Source organism: Rutidosis leptorrhynchoides, chromosome 3 (genome assembly GCF_046630445.1).
Source record: "Rutidosis leptorrhynchoides isolate AG116_Rl617_1_P2 chromosome 3, CSIRO_AGI_Rlap_v1, whole genome shotgun sequence".
Lineage (NCBI taxonomy): Eukaryota > Viridiplantae > Streptophyta > Magnoliopsida > Asterales > Asteraceae > Rutidosis > Rutidosis leptorrhynchoides.
In genome coordinates this window covers 226,165,083-226,179,210 of record NC_092335.1, presented here as the reverse complement: position 1 = coordinate 226,179,210, position 14,128 = coordinate 226,165,083, and the positions used below count along the sequence as shown (strand labels likewise).

At 32.7% G+C, this 14,128-nt stretch overlaps 1 protein-coding gene across 1 annotated transcript; it reads right to left on the bottom strand.

Annotated features, from left to right (window-relative positions):
* Nucleotides 1–8,766: 8,766 nt before the first annotated feature.
* LOC139900851 (uncharacterized) lies at nt 8,767–10,235 on the bottom strand. Its single transcript, XM_071883602.1, has 2 exons — nt 9,465–10,235; nt 8,767–9,312 (listed from the first exon to the last, which is right to left on the bottom strand). Exons 1-2 carry the CDS (start codon nt 10,233–10,235, stop codon nt 8,767–8,769), a joined length of 1,317 nt encoding a protein of 438 aa, XP_071739703.1.
* Nucleotides 10,236–14,128: the final 3,893 nt, after the last annotated feature.

Genomic DNA, 14,128 nt, shown 5'->3' with positions numbered 1-14,128 from the left:
GAAAGTGTTTTGGCTTCAAATTATGTGTTTAATAACTACCATAACTTTTATCCTAAAGCGTTTAATAACTATAGAATGTTTAGACTGCGCGATGCCGCGGTTTTTTTGGATGATGGTTATTACAAATTTAGTTTGTATAAAGTCACTTCTTAACTCGTATTTGGTATACAAAAATTTGAAAGGCTCATTGTTAGACTCTTCTATTCAAAGCGAGCCTCAAATTGTGTTTTGTTAAGCTATTTAGGAAAATGGTAGTGTACAGTTTAGTATTAAAGTCAGCGTAATACTACAAAATATCCTCAACATAAGTCGAGGTACAAAATATGGCTACTTACTGTTTAACCCAGCAAAACACGACATTGTTCTACCACATACATACAAATTACAACAACTAAACACAAACACATGGTTCTTAGTTTATATCATAAACTTAAACATCTGAATTGTTTGAACCATCTTCATTGTTGTAAACATGAAGGAGATAGAAAGCATGGTCATTTATTACGTAACTGAACAAAAATTAATCACCGGCTTTTAGTCCATTATCTTCCCAAAACTGTGAAAATCCAGTTGACACACACAAGTTAGGCTTCTTCTTCCCAATCTCCTCACACAAAAGCCATCTCCATCGATCTCCATTCTGGTTAAAGCAATTGACGTGATTGCCACTTTCAAGACCAGGTAGTACAATAACTTCCTCTGCAAGACGCTAAACAAAATGTATTACATTACATTACATGTATAAATTAAAGAGTATGAAAATAGTTGTAGTGTGAATAAATATGTATTAACAAAAAGCATCTATATAAAAACAATAAACACAATTAACAATACATACTAAACAAAATAAGAGAACACTTAATTAATATATAATAAGTTGAGATAAGTAACGTACCCAAACTTTGCCACCGCAAATTTTGTGATCAAAAACATGAAAATGATGATGATGATGATCAGGCTGCACGGGAATCACTCCAAGATTAGGTGGCTGACCAACATGGACATCGTTCATCTGGTTATCACCTTCATCATTCACTTCATCTGAACAGTCATCAATCTCAATGATCTGAACTTTGCATGGACCATACTCATTAGGTTGAACAGGACTGTTTAAACATGATTTTTGCCATTCAACAACCTCTTCAATATGATTCAGCATCCCATACAATAAATGACCTTTCTCACTACCATGTTGATTATAAAGCACAAGCTGTAGATTAAGATCATCGATTGCATAAAAAATCATACAATCACATGGATACATTTGAAGCTCCTTAACCACCGATTCCCAATCTGACCATATAAGACACTCATCTTCATCCACAAGTATGCCACATTTTTTTATACCATCCTTGAAAATGAATGGTAATCTGATCTTTGGGCCGTGACCTCCCACGAAATGCTCTTACCCATACTTCTGGCAGTGTCTATATAAAATAATATTTAAATTAATGAAACTGAATGAAATAGAAAAATTCTTAAGTTAATAATAATAAATGTAATTTAAAATTGTGGTATTATTGAAGAAACACCATACCATTATTGCATCAGTAGGATTGGTGAAAAAACTCATGAACGAAGGGAATCGCCTGCATGGTTGTGTGTCAAAGACAGTACTCTGAATTTTAGTCATAGGACCACTTTGTTTGGAAGGGTTGAAAAAATTCCTTGGAACCATATCTGGACCATAGATGACCAAATCATAATTTCCTTTGTCCATGGCAGTGAAACAAAGGATATCACCCTTTTTAAACTTAAGATCTGGGATGATCTTACTCCACCATGTACTTAGCCACATTTGTCGATCCTCATTGCATCGAAAACCAACTTCAGAAGCATAACCCTGTAGAGTGTGTATCCAAACGTTATGCCTAGGCTTCATGAGCTCATAATAATATCTAAACCAATGATATGGCAGTTGCTGTCATAAACAAAACAAAACAATATGATTATAAATCTTATATTTATAAGCTCGATGAGAATATAAGTTTAAGACTATTACTACTATTGATGAAAAACCCATACCACTTCATTTTCATCTGCCTCGAGTATTATATGGATGAACGAAGGAGGAATTGCCTGATCCATGCTTAAGTACATGATGAATCTGTTCTGTCTGAAAAGCTAAAAACAATATATATCAAATATTATGATATTAATTCATGCATGTACTTAGAAATGTCCATGTATAAAGAGTGTGGATGGATTAAATACTCAACAAAAACGACTATTTCAAAAGCATATTAACCTAAGTAGTTTGTACACACTATAAAATGCTAAATCTTACTAACGTATTCTCAGAATCTATTTAAATACTTAAACTAACGTCTGTAACTCAAGAACTCATAATCTATTTATATACTTAAACTAATTTCTATTGACAGCAGTTAATCTATTTATGCATATACTTTGAGACTGAATACATGCAAGATCAGTTCTATTTAAAAAAACTTAATGTCCAAAATAACTACAAATGGTCGACTTCACCAAAATATGTATTCTTTTTGGGAGGTGATACTCACACACACAAAATTGATCCATCCACACTTTTTAGCACAAAATTGATAGTTATAACCCTAAGTTTATCTAGGGAGTTGAACCTCTAAAATTGTAAATTAAGGGTATAATAGTGAGTTGGTGTATATGGATCAATTATTGGTGTATGAGTATCATCTTCCATTCTTTTTAAAACTGTTCATGTAAAAACCTTAAACATGGAATCTAATCAACAATATAAACAAGTATATAAACCTATTCACACAATCATAACACGATCAACAAAATAATTAATTTTATGAAGGAAAAATTTCTTCAAGATTATATAAAACCCTAACCTGTTACTGAAGTGTCTGGTAACTCGAGGTTGAAGAGATCGGTTGAAAATGAAGAGATCGGTTGATAATGAAAAAGTGGGAAATATTTTTCCTGAGAACCTTTTCACATCAGTCATCTGTACACACTCTCCCCTATTAATTTATACTTTACCACCTCATACTATTAATTACGGAGTAGTATTATGTACTCGATCAGTATTATTTTAGGTATTTTAATTTTAATGATTGATGTTAGTTAATGATTTAATTAATGATGTTTCATTCATAATGAAAGTGTTTTGGCTTCAAATTATTTGTTTAATTGTTGACAACAAGATGTAAGCAGTTCACGTGCTTCGCGGCTAAGAAATGTTTGCAAGTGTTTCAATGGGTATTCATTATGCATTCACCTTAAACGGGAGAGCATTATATGTTCCAAAAATTACCATCATTCATCGATGGTCATATGATAAAGTCCAATTACATGACAAACTATTCCACAATTATAAAGCTACCATAAGTTTTATCCTAAAGAGTTTAATAATTACATAACCATCAAAATACAAAAGATACCAAATCTAAATAAATCATTCAACCAAGTGAGTTCCATCTAGGATCATGAAAAACCTCAGATCGTTGCGGCCGAACCCAATCAGACACCTGTGTTCCGGATAGTAGCCATTTGTATTCACAAACTTATACCAACCTCCACAAATGAACAATTTCTTCCTTACACCTTTGGTCTGCTTCAACCCCATATATGAGTTTTTTTCATTGAGATCGAGACATTCATATTTGCAATCTGCCTTTAGTTTCGGGATATCATTAAACTCCTTAGGCAGCATCTAAATCACATTGGCATTATATTTGTTAAACAATTTATAATTATTTGTCAATAATATGGATATAAAAAAACTGAATTTGTCAAATACTGGATCAAAAAGCAGTGTGTGAGAATTAGTTCCCCTTTTCAGCAGTACATTAGTTAAATACTGATCATTGACCCTCATGTTAGCAATGCATTGAGTCACAATTCCATAATCAGACCATAGAGATCATAGTTATTTCTCTCAGGAACAAGCAGGGTAAAAACATTTGTCGCTTTCAAAATGCTTGTTACTGGAGAGAAAGAACTCTGATGTCTATGGTTTGTGAGCCTCTAAGTCACCCAAAAATTTGTCGCTTTCACTGATGACTACAACATCGATTTGGACTATCATCAGACACTTCAATTTCATCTAAAGGACTTTTGCGATAAATTGAAGGAGTATGCGAACAGATCATTGTTTCCTTAAAAGATGCAAACAAACAGATGCATATATGTGTATAGTTGTAAATTGATTACACCTGCAAACAAACAGATGCATATAAACCCTAAATTCATAGTAGACCTCATGGCATTAATTACATCTGCATATATGTGTATAGTTGTAAATTGATTACACCTGCAAACAAACAGATGCATATAAATCCTAAATTATTAATAGACCTCATGGCATTAATTACACCTGCATATATGTGTATAGTTGTAAATTGACTACACTTGCAAACAAACAGATGCATATAAACCCTAATGTACAAATAAAGAACATAAATTCGTGCAGATCCATTAATTGGTTCATTTTAAAGTGTATTAAAAACAACAGAGTAAACCCTAAGCAAAATCGATCAGGTTTTGATATCGATAAACCCTTATAAAGTGTATCGATAGGTTTAAAGAAAGGTAAATGCTGATCAAGAAGAAACAAAAACCTGATTTCGTCATGGAGGATTTGGTGGTTGTTGAGAGCTTTCTTGTGAGTTTTCTTTTTTATTAGAACTATTAATTAAAAATATAATGAAAGTGTTTTTTTAGGTTTCTTTTGAGCAAAAAGGACATACTGTACACTAAAATATCTCAAATATAAAATAAAAAAAAACAACCCACCAAAACATTGAGTCTTACATCACACGAGTATTTTTCCAAACAAATAAAATTATTATTTATCAAGTTGATGATTTTATTTTTGACACTTGTAAGTTGTAACACATAAATGCTTTGAAGTGTTAAAAACTATGTGACGCTTAGAAATGTTAAAAATATTTCAAATTATTCACATGTTAAGTTTGCATCATTACGGATGCCATTATAACATCAAAATTTTGTCATGGTCTTTTGTAAATATTTCGTGTTCGTCCGTTCGTGTTACTAGTTCATATAGTTATATGTGTAAACGTTTGTGATATATCAAAAAAAAATTTGCCTTTCAAAAACAAATCTATCCCATATCTCATACAATAAAACGTTGGCATATGTAAATACTATTTGTTATCGGGAGTAATAAAATGTTCTTCCTTTTGTTAAAAAAAATAAGAAAATAAAATCATCATTAGTGCACATGTGGCAACTTATGACGTCGTTTGAATGCACCAAAAATCAGCTTTGAAAAAAGACAGCAAGTTGAATATTTCTCTCACTTCTGGTGATTTTTCCCATATCCTTCTACTACAGAAACATCTCTCTATCACCAAACACAAAACTAGAAAATTTTCATCTTTTTTACTTTGATCAATCAAAAAACATAAATGGATAGTCATATCGCAAAAAAACAAAAAATCGATGTTAACTTTAGTCAACCGAACATTCTAGAAGCTCTTTCATAAGATATGCTTGTGGAGATCTTATCTAGAGTTGGTCAGGATTCATCCGACCAGTTATTCAGATGCAAGAGGGTTTGCAAAGATTTTTTGAAGCACTCGGAGCATCCTTTGGTTTATAAAAGGATTTCTCTTGATACGTTGTGGCATTTATTATGGTTTGATCACCCTAAGTTGGTCAATATGATCCTTCTATGTTTTATTTTAGGAAACCCTAATGCGCTTTTTCTCTATGGTTTGAGGGGTTATTTCGATGGTAATTACATATATGAAGGGCTTCGTTTATTAAATAAAGCTTCAAACATGCAACTTAAGGAGGCATGTTATGTTTATGGTTTAGTCATGTTTGCCTCTCACAAAATAGAGGACAAGGAAATCGGATTCCAAATTCTTGATCGAACATTCTCACCATGGGTAGTGCCGGATGTGGTGGTTTTGGTGAGAACTTAGGTTTTAGGTTTGGTGGGGGGTTATGGAGATTCAACCGCCATCCTTTTGATGACGTGGCAACGCGCTGCCCTATCAAGGGCCACAATGGTTATACTCTAATTCATGATGAGTGGGAAACTCAATGGCCAATACCGGAATGCATGTCTTCTTTTTGGGTGTATGAGTTGGGTATTTTTGCACAAATCATATGATATGTTAGAATTTTATGGTATATATATTTTAGATTTTGTAATATTTTTACTAATTTGATGTAAATATAAATCCGTAGTAATTTCTATTATCAAAGTATCAGTTTATGGGTAATGATGATTTATGTACACAACTTATTTTTGATATGTACACAAATAATATGCATTAAAGTGTTGTATGGTACAACACTTTAATGCATATTGATTGTGTACATAAAATACTGAGTAGAAAGTACACATACTTCCTGAATAATCATGACTTTAGAGTATTACCTACATATAGGGATGCATACTCACTGTAGCCGATAAAGTAGAGTACAAGTTACAACACATATTGTGCAAATTTGGGATATATTCACTTGAAATTTAAGATTTATGTATCATACAAAAGAACAAAATGATAAACAATGAATCCATCATCATCTTCAAAAACTATAGTGTTGGGATAAATTTGATAAATACAACAAAAGAACAAAATGACAAACAATAAATCTTCCCTCAAAATATCATTAACATTGCATCAGGAAGCATCTCCAGTTTGATTTTCAGCTGTAGCAGCAGCAACTAATAAAGTATCATCGTCAACAATATCCCCAGTCAAATCGTCTCTAACCAATTCAATAGTTGCATTTTCTACAATTTGAGGACCCATCGGTGTGTCACTCTGCAAATGCGTTTCTACATCATCGATACACGTTTGTTCATCCATGTCAAAATTATCTCTAGGTGTTGTCTTGATCACAACTTTCCAACCTTTACGAGCACGATCTTGAACATAAAATACTTGTTGTGCTTGCGAAGCTAGAATATAAGGCTCTTTTACTGGCTTCATACCTCGAAAATCGAGTGTCGTAAACCCGTTCTCATCAACTTTTATCCTGGAAGCACCTGATATCCAATCACAATGGAACAAAACTGCTTGCTTATTGTCAGCATACTGCAACTCGATTATATCATTTAAAACACCGTAGTAAGTAATTACATCTCCCAAAATAGGATTGTTATCGCTAGCACCTGAGAAGCTACTTGTTACGGCATCAATCATAACTCTGATATTTTATGTTGTCCTATTCTTCTCTACATCTTTAATGTGAAATCGGAAACCATTTATGATATATCCCTTATATTTCTTTACAACCACATATGGACCGTTTGCCAATGCCGTTATGTCATTTGTGATTCTGTTATCCCCAGCCATATCCTCATCAACCTGATTTGAGGCAATTTTTTTATAAGTTCCGCTCAGTTATATATATCATGATCACTACATTATCGTAATAAAACTAGCAAAATTACTTACATAATCAGTCAGCCACTCCTAAAACTCCTGACTATGTAAACGTTTAATGTAACGCTTACTTTTAGTCTGATATTCTTGTCGTAGAATATTCAGATGCTCTCTGCAATCAAAGTAATAAAAAGATAATAATATATTAATATATGTACATTATCGTCAAAATTATACAATGTCATATAAAAAAACACTAATCTAATAACATAGTAAATTTAAATAACTTACGTTCATAAGAAATCTATTTCACTACAATTGAACAACACATGTGAGTGTGCAATAGCCAAAGTGTCGTGGCCAAATTTTACTACGTTTGTTGCACCAATGGGTCGACCAGACATACAAAATATTGGTAAAACAGTCTCATCACCACCATCATCATGATTCCAACTAGTCTTATTATGTATAGTCTCGACATCACTGGCTAAATACAAAGAACAAAATGAAACACACTCTTCAGCTAGATATCCTTCGGCAATTGAACCCTCGGGTTTACTCCTGTTTTGCACATATGATTTTAATGTACCTAAATACCTGATCAGTGGTCAAAAAATTGTATATCAGATTCAAAACAGTCATATATATTTAAACAAGTATAGTATAATTTACTAAATCATAAATGGTCACATCTTGATTGGATACATCCAACGGTAATGAACAGGTCCCCCTAACCTGGCCTCTGAAGCTAGATGAACCGATTGATGAATCATGACGTCAAAAAATGACGGTGGAAAAATCCTTTCTAAATCACAAAGTATTTTTACAATATCTTTTTCCATCCGAATTAAGTCAGTAGTCTTAAGAACTTTTAAGCATAATTGTCTGTAGTACCGACATAACTTCATGATAGTAGAATGCACATCGTGAGGTAAAATATTTCATATAGCCATGGGAAGCAACTGCTGCATCAAAATATGATTATCGTGACTTTTTAGGCCTAAAATATTTGGAGGTTGTAGCTGAATGCACCTAGAAATATTAGCAGCATAACCATCTGGGACTTTCACCCTTTTTAGCACCTTACAAAATTTTTCTTTCTCCTTTTTATCCAATACGAAACATGCAGGAGGGAAATACACTTTGCCATTTGGTAAAGGTTCTGGATGAAGTTCAGGTCTAATACTCATTTCTTTCAAATCACGACGTGCTTTTAAATGATCCTTGGTCTTTCTATCTATATTCATTAACGTTCTAATGACACTGTCACATACATTCTTTTCAGTATGCATTACGTCTATATTATGACGTATTAAGTTATTTTTCCAGTATGGTAACTCAAAAAAATACTTCTCTTCTTCCAGTTAAATGGTAAAGATGGGTTATCCTTCACAAGTTTTCCAAATTTTATATTAAAATCTTTCAGGTCTGCAAGCACTTGTTCCCCTGTTTAACAACGCGGTGGCCCTTCATGTTTTGCTTTGCCATCAAAAGCATCTTTTAAAAAATGGAAAGCATGCAACATTTCCAACCAGTGACGATGTGCCACGAAGATATCTTTGTGGGAGTTTGATAATCGTATTGATTTGGTTTCCTTATGGCAAGAAGGACAAGCTAATTTACCTTTAGTGCTCCAACCCAATAAATTCGTATAAGCAGGAAAGTCACTTATCGTCCATATCAAACATGCACGCAGTGGGAAGTTACTCTTTGTGGATGCATTATAAGTATTAACTCCAGTATCCCACAACTCCTTCAACTCATCAATTAGAGGTTGCATATAGACGTCTATATTATTACCTGGAGCAGATGGACCAGGTATAAGTAAAGTAAGGAACAAAAAAGGTTTTTTCATGCACAACCATGGTGGTAGATTATACGATATCAAAACAACAGGCCAGGTACTATGTGAAACACTCATGTTTCCAAAAGGGTTAAACCCATCACTCGCCAAACCAAGCCTCACATTACGAGGTTCTTTAGCAGATTCATGATTCTGATGATCGAATGTTTTCCAGGCTGTCTTAATAGACCATATTTCGTACGACTCTCTTGATGCCATCTCATGGATTCGGACGTTTTAGGTGACATAAATAATCTTTGCAACCGTGGTATGAGTGGAAAATAACGCAACACTTTTGCTCCAACCTTCTTAGCTTTATAATCACCATCATTATCAGCTTGTGTGGTTGACTCTTCTTCGGAATCATTATTGTTACTTTGTTTATATCTTGAGGTCTGACATACGTCACACATAATTTTGTCCTTGTTTTGTTTCCAGTACAACATACAATCATTTGGACAAGCATCAATTTTCTCATAACCAAGACCGAACTCTCTTATTAACTTCATGACTTCATACATTGACTTCGGTATGGAAGCATGAGGGAAGGCTTCCCTCATTGTGTCAAGAATCATGCTGAATCCTTTTTCATTACATTTTCCAACACACTTCGAATGGAAGAGTCTAACAATGAACGAAAGAACAGAGAACTTACAGCCGGGATATAGTTCTTTCTTTGCATCTCCCAATACTTTATAAAACCTTTCATCATTTATGTTTAGTACATTACTCTGATTTTCAGTTTCTGGGATATCAACATCATCTTCATCTTCATCTTTAAACATATGGAAGATGCATTTGGCCAATCCTTCCATATCATCTTCAGCATCCCACATTAGTGTATCATCTGGTTCGAGAAGCACAGTTGGAATTTTATAGCCTTCGAGAAAACCGTCACATAGCAGATGTGATTTAGCCTCAACCCGATCAACCCCTTTGAGATTACTGCAATTTATGCACGGACAATATATATGACCACCTATTTCCTTTCTAGAGAAAATACGTTCTAAAAATTTGTCGAGTCCTTCTTCGAATTCAGGGGTAGATCTACATTTAGACATCCAAGTCGAGTCCATCATAGACCTGTATTTTACAAAATCTATTTAATTAATTGGAATATATATATATATATATATATATATATATATATATATATATATATATATATATATATATATATATATATATATATATATATATATATATATATATATTCGTGTTTTCAGTAAGCAGGAGAAAGAAATTAACCTGGTTCAATAAATTTGTCAAGTTCTTTTTCGTATGCAGAGGTATGGACAAAGCGTATGAAATAAAGGTGACCCAATTTTTCGATGATTGCAATTAACTTATCTAGTGTATTCAATTTTGTACAGTATTTACTTAGGTCTGCAAACACATCTTCAATAACTGATGATGATCGATTGCATTTACATACGTACTTGATGATTGTAATTAACTTAGATCTGCAAACTCATCTTAATAATAATAATTTTAAATTATGATTATTATGATACATCTAATTTTAAGATGTAACTAGTAATATAAGTTTAAGATAAGAATATAATTCAAATAAATTATAAAACATAAAATACTAGGTTAAGCCTGTCCAAATAGATCTTATACACCTAGGCTTATTGGACGAGTTAAAGCCTATCGGAAGATCTAGTGACGTATAATCATAACATCGACTTGGACAAGCTTAAAGCTATATAATATACAACTAACACTAATGATTTAGGGTTTAGGGTTGTTTATAGTTTAATGTAATGTTTAGGGTATATATGCGTGCTTTAATTAATATTGTACGTTAACCATGCTAATAATTATTAGGGATTAGGGTGCGTGTAGGGTTTGGGGTATAGGCGGGTTTAGGGTTTAGGGTTCAGTTCAGGGTTTAGGGTTTAGGTATATAGGCCGGGTTTTGGTTATATAATGATTTAGGGTTTAGGGTTATTAATTTGTTTATGGTAATTTAATGTAATGTTTAGGGTATATATATATATATATATATATATATATATATATATATATATATATATATGCATGGTCTAATTAATATTGTACGTTAACCATGCTAATAATTATTAGGGATTCGGGTGCGTGAAGGGTTGTGGGTATAGGTTGGTTTAGGGTTCAGGGTTTAGGGTTTAGGTATAGGTCAGGTTTGGGGTATACATAGGGTTTAGGCCGGTACTTTAAGGTAGGGTTTAGGGTATAAATGTACACAGGCTCACAACATACCTGCATGTACGTACATACGAAAAATTATATATATCTAATATTTATATGGTTGGTTAGATATTATATATATGTTTTTAAAAAAAAAAATTTGTTAAATCTTAGCTAGTTACTATCCGGCCATTAACATTTACATGTGAATTGAATTATCAAGTCGATCATGTGGTGTCACCAAATGAAATTAAATGGTTCTCGCAGTTTTCGCCATTAATTTGTATGTTTCTTGTTTGAACTTTTGGCTAGGGATTGGGTTTATGGTTTTAGTGTTTGGGGTTTAAGGTTTATGGTTTAATGACTAGGGTACGTAATTTAGGGTTAAGGGTTTGGGGTAGGGTTTATGGTTTACGGTTTAAGTCGGGTGTAGGGTTTAGGGTGTAGGGTGTACGGTTTAGGGTTTAGGGTTTATAGGTTTATTGTGAATAGAGAGAGGCCAGGAGGAATTTCTTTACTCTAGCTTGTGAGTGTTTCACTCGGGGTAGAGAAACAATTTCTCTTTATTCTAGGATATGATAGAGGTAGGATTGTCTACATCTCACCTCCCCCATACCTCACACATGTGATATTGGGTATGTTTGTTGTTGTTGTTGTTGTTGTTGTTGTTGTTGTTGTTATTGTTGTTGTTGTTGTTGTTGTTGTTGTTGTTGTTGTTATTGTTGGTTTAGTACTATTTAGTGTTTAGGATTAGTGTTTAGGGTTTGGGGTTTAGTGCTATCGACCCATCGTAATGATGATCGAGGATGAGCTTGCTTATCGGACGAACTTAATGCGTGCATGGTATATCAACTAACAAGCTATTCAAGTAGTTTAAAACTTGACGGATGATATGATAAGACATATGAACTCAATCGATCAGGCTATCTCAATTATAATATACCATCAATGATTGAATGAGCTGAGGTAGTGAACGCTCTAATTAAAGGCTTATCAGGTGTTCGATGATCTTAATAATGTTGATTCATATATTGATCTTAATGCACTGTACTTACGTTAAACAAATTAACATACATGATAAACGATGTTCAATTAGGATCAATATTATGATAGACGATGTTCGTTTAGGTTAACGGCCAACATGAACTTGTAAATATGTTGGTGTTCTTTTGAAGATTAGTATTTCCTTTTATAAAAGATTTCGTATTATTTTTTTAATAAATTTAATATAAAATAATGACATCATCAAAGATGTTTTAAAATTTTTCTTTTTTATTTTGAATTATTTTTATGCTTAGAAAATGTTTATTTATAACATCATCATTTTAGAGATTTAATATTAAAAAATAAATAAATTAAATTAAATAAATAGATAGATACGTATTATTTATTTAAATTATACAGAGTATATGTAAGTAAATATGTAACTAGATAGAGAAGTTATCCTCAATTAATTTTCACCAAAATTACCCTCTCAAACATTACCGCCAATATCACGGATTTCGGAGCCAAAATTTTAAGCTGATCCAAATGTTTTCATTCAAAAATTTTGGTAAACTCAAAAAATTCGGGGTTGATCCTACCACACTAGTTTTGATCCATCCATCCACACCAAAACAATATAAATTACCTATTTTACCTTTATAAATAGTATATTGACTAAATAGTAGTTTAAGGGTAAAATAGAAAGTTTGGATTAATTTGGTGTGGATGGATCAGATGCTAGTGTGTAAAGATCACCTCCCAAAATTGAAGGCGCCAAATCAAATTGAGGTAGCTAAAAGGTTTCTGAACAACACACTTATCTCTTTTTTGACCAAAGAAACTCAAGCTGTCTCTTTTTTCACCAAAGAACACAGTACAGGTATATATCTTGTCTGTTATTAACGATTCTTTTAGATTGTTTATAACATTGTTGCTAACTACTCCATAGATAAATTATTTATAACTCTGTTGCATTAAATGAATAGATGTTCTTCATATAAGAAGTTTTCTAATGAGAATGTTGTCTTTAACAAATTCGGCCTCTATTTGTTTAAATTTTGCATTTAAAATAGTCAACTACTCTGTAGAATTAACTTCCAATAACAAGCATTTTAAATAAAAACAGCCATAAACTTGAATTAACTTCCAACCAATCTTAAATCTTTTTGAGCATAAGACGATGAAAAGATGCAACTCCGTATTAATTTTTATTTTTATGTAGCTAAAAGGTTTATAAATACACAAGTATTTTATGTTAAATGATTACATGTTATTAATATAATTGCTGAGTACATATTGTTCGTTACATTCTTTTAGATTATGTCAATGGAAGGAAACAAGAACTCTTGCCAGCTTAGATCCGGTAAACAGGTTGAGGCTACTGTGACTCAAACCACCAAGAAATGCAAAAGCAAACAGTTCCATGCTCCCAATACAATGAGAAAAGCGAGTTTAACAAATAAAAGAGTTTATGTTACTCCTGATAACTCTAAAGGGTTATACGCAAAATTCAAGGGCCAAACAAGTGATACGAGGCCGAGGGTTAAAAAAAGTAAAGCTCCAGATGGAATAAGAGTCAATCATTGTGAGTTCATATTAACTATTTCATTACTCTGTACACATATCATGTATTATTTATGAAGGTATTAGTAGGGTTGTGAATGTATGGAATTTAGATGTGTTTGGTGATAGATTTCACATTAAACATTGATCTGGGGTGTATTAGTTGTTTTTGCTGTATCGGGCTTGTTTTTTGTTGTATGTTTCTGTTAGGTTTAGGCAATCTTCACCCCATTTATTATGCTTGTTGGGATTA

What these genes read in the sequence shown, in the direction of transcription:
- LOC139900851 (XM_071883602.1), bottom strand. Translation starts at nt 10,235, where the DNA reads ATGGACTCGACTTGGATGTCTAAATGTAGATCTACCCCTGAATTCGAA. An exon ending in GTGATTATAAAGCTAAGAAG is followed by an intron (nt 9,313 to 9,464) that starts GTTGGAGCAAAA and finishes TTCGATCATCAG; the next exon opens with AATCATGAATCTGCTAAAGA.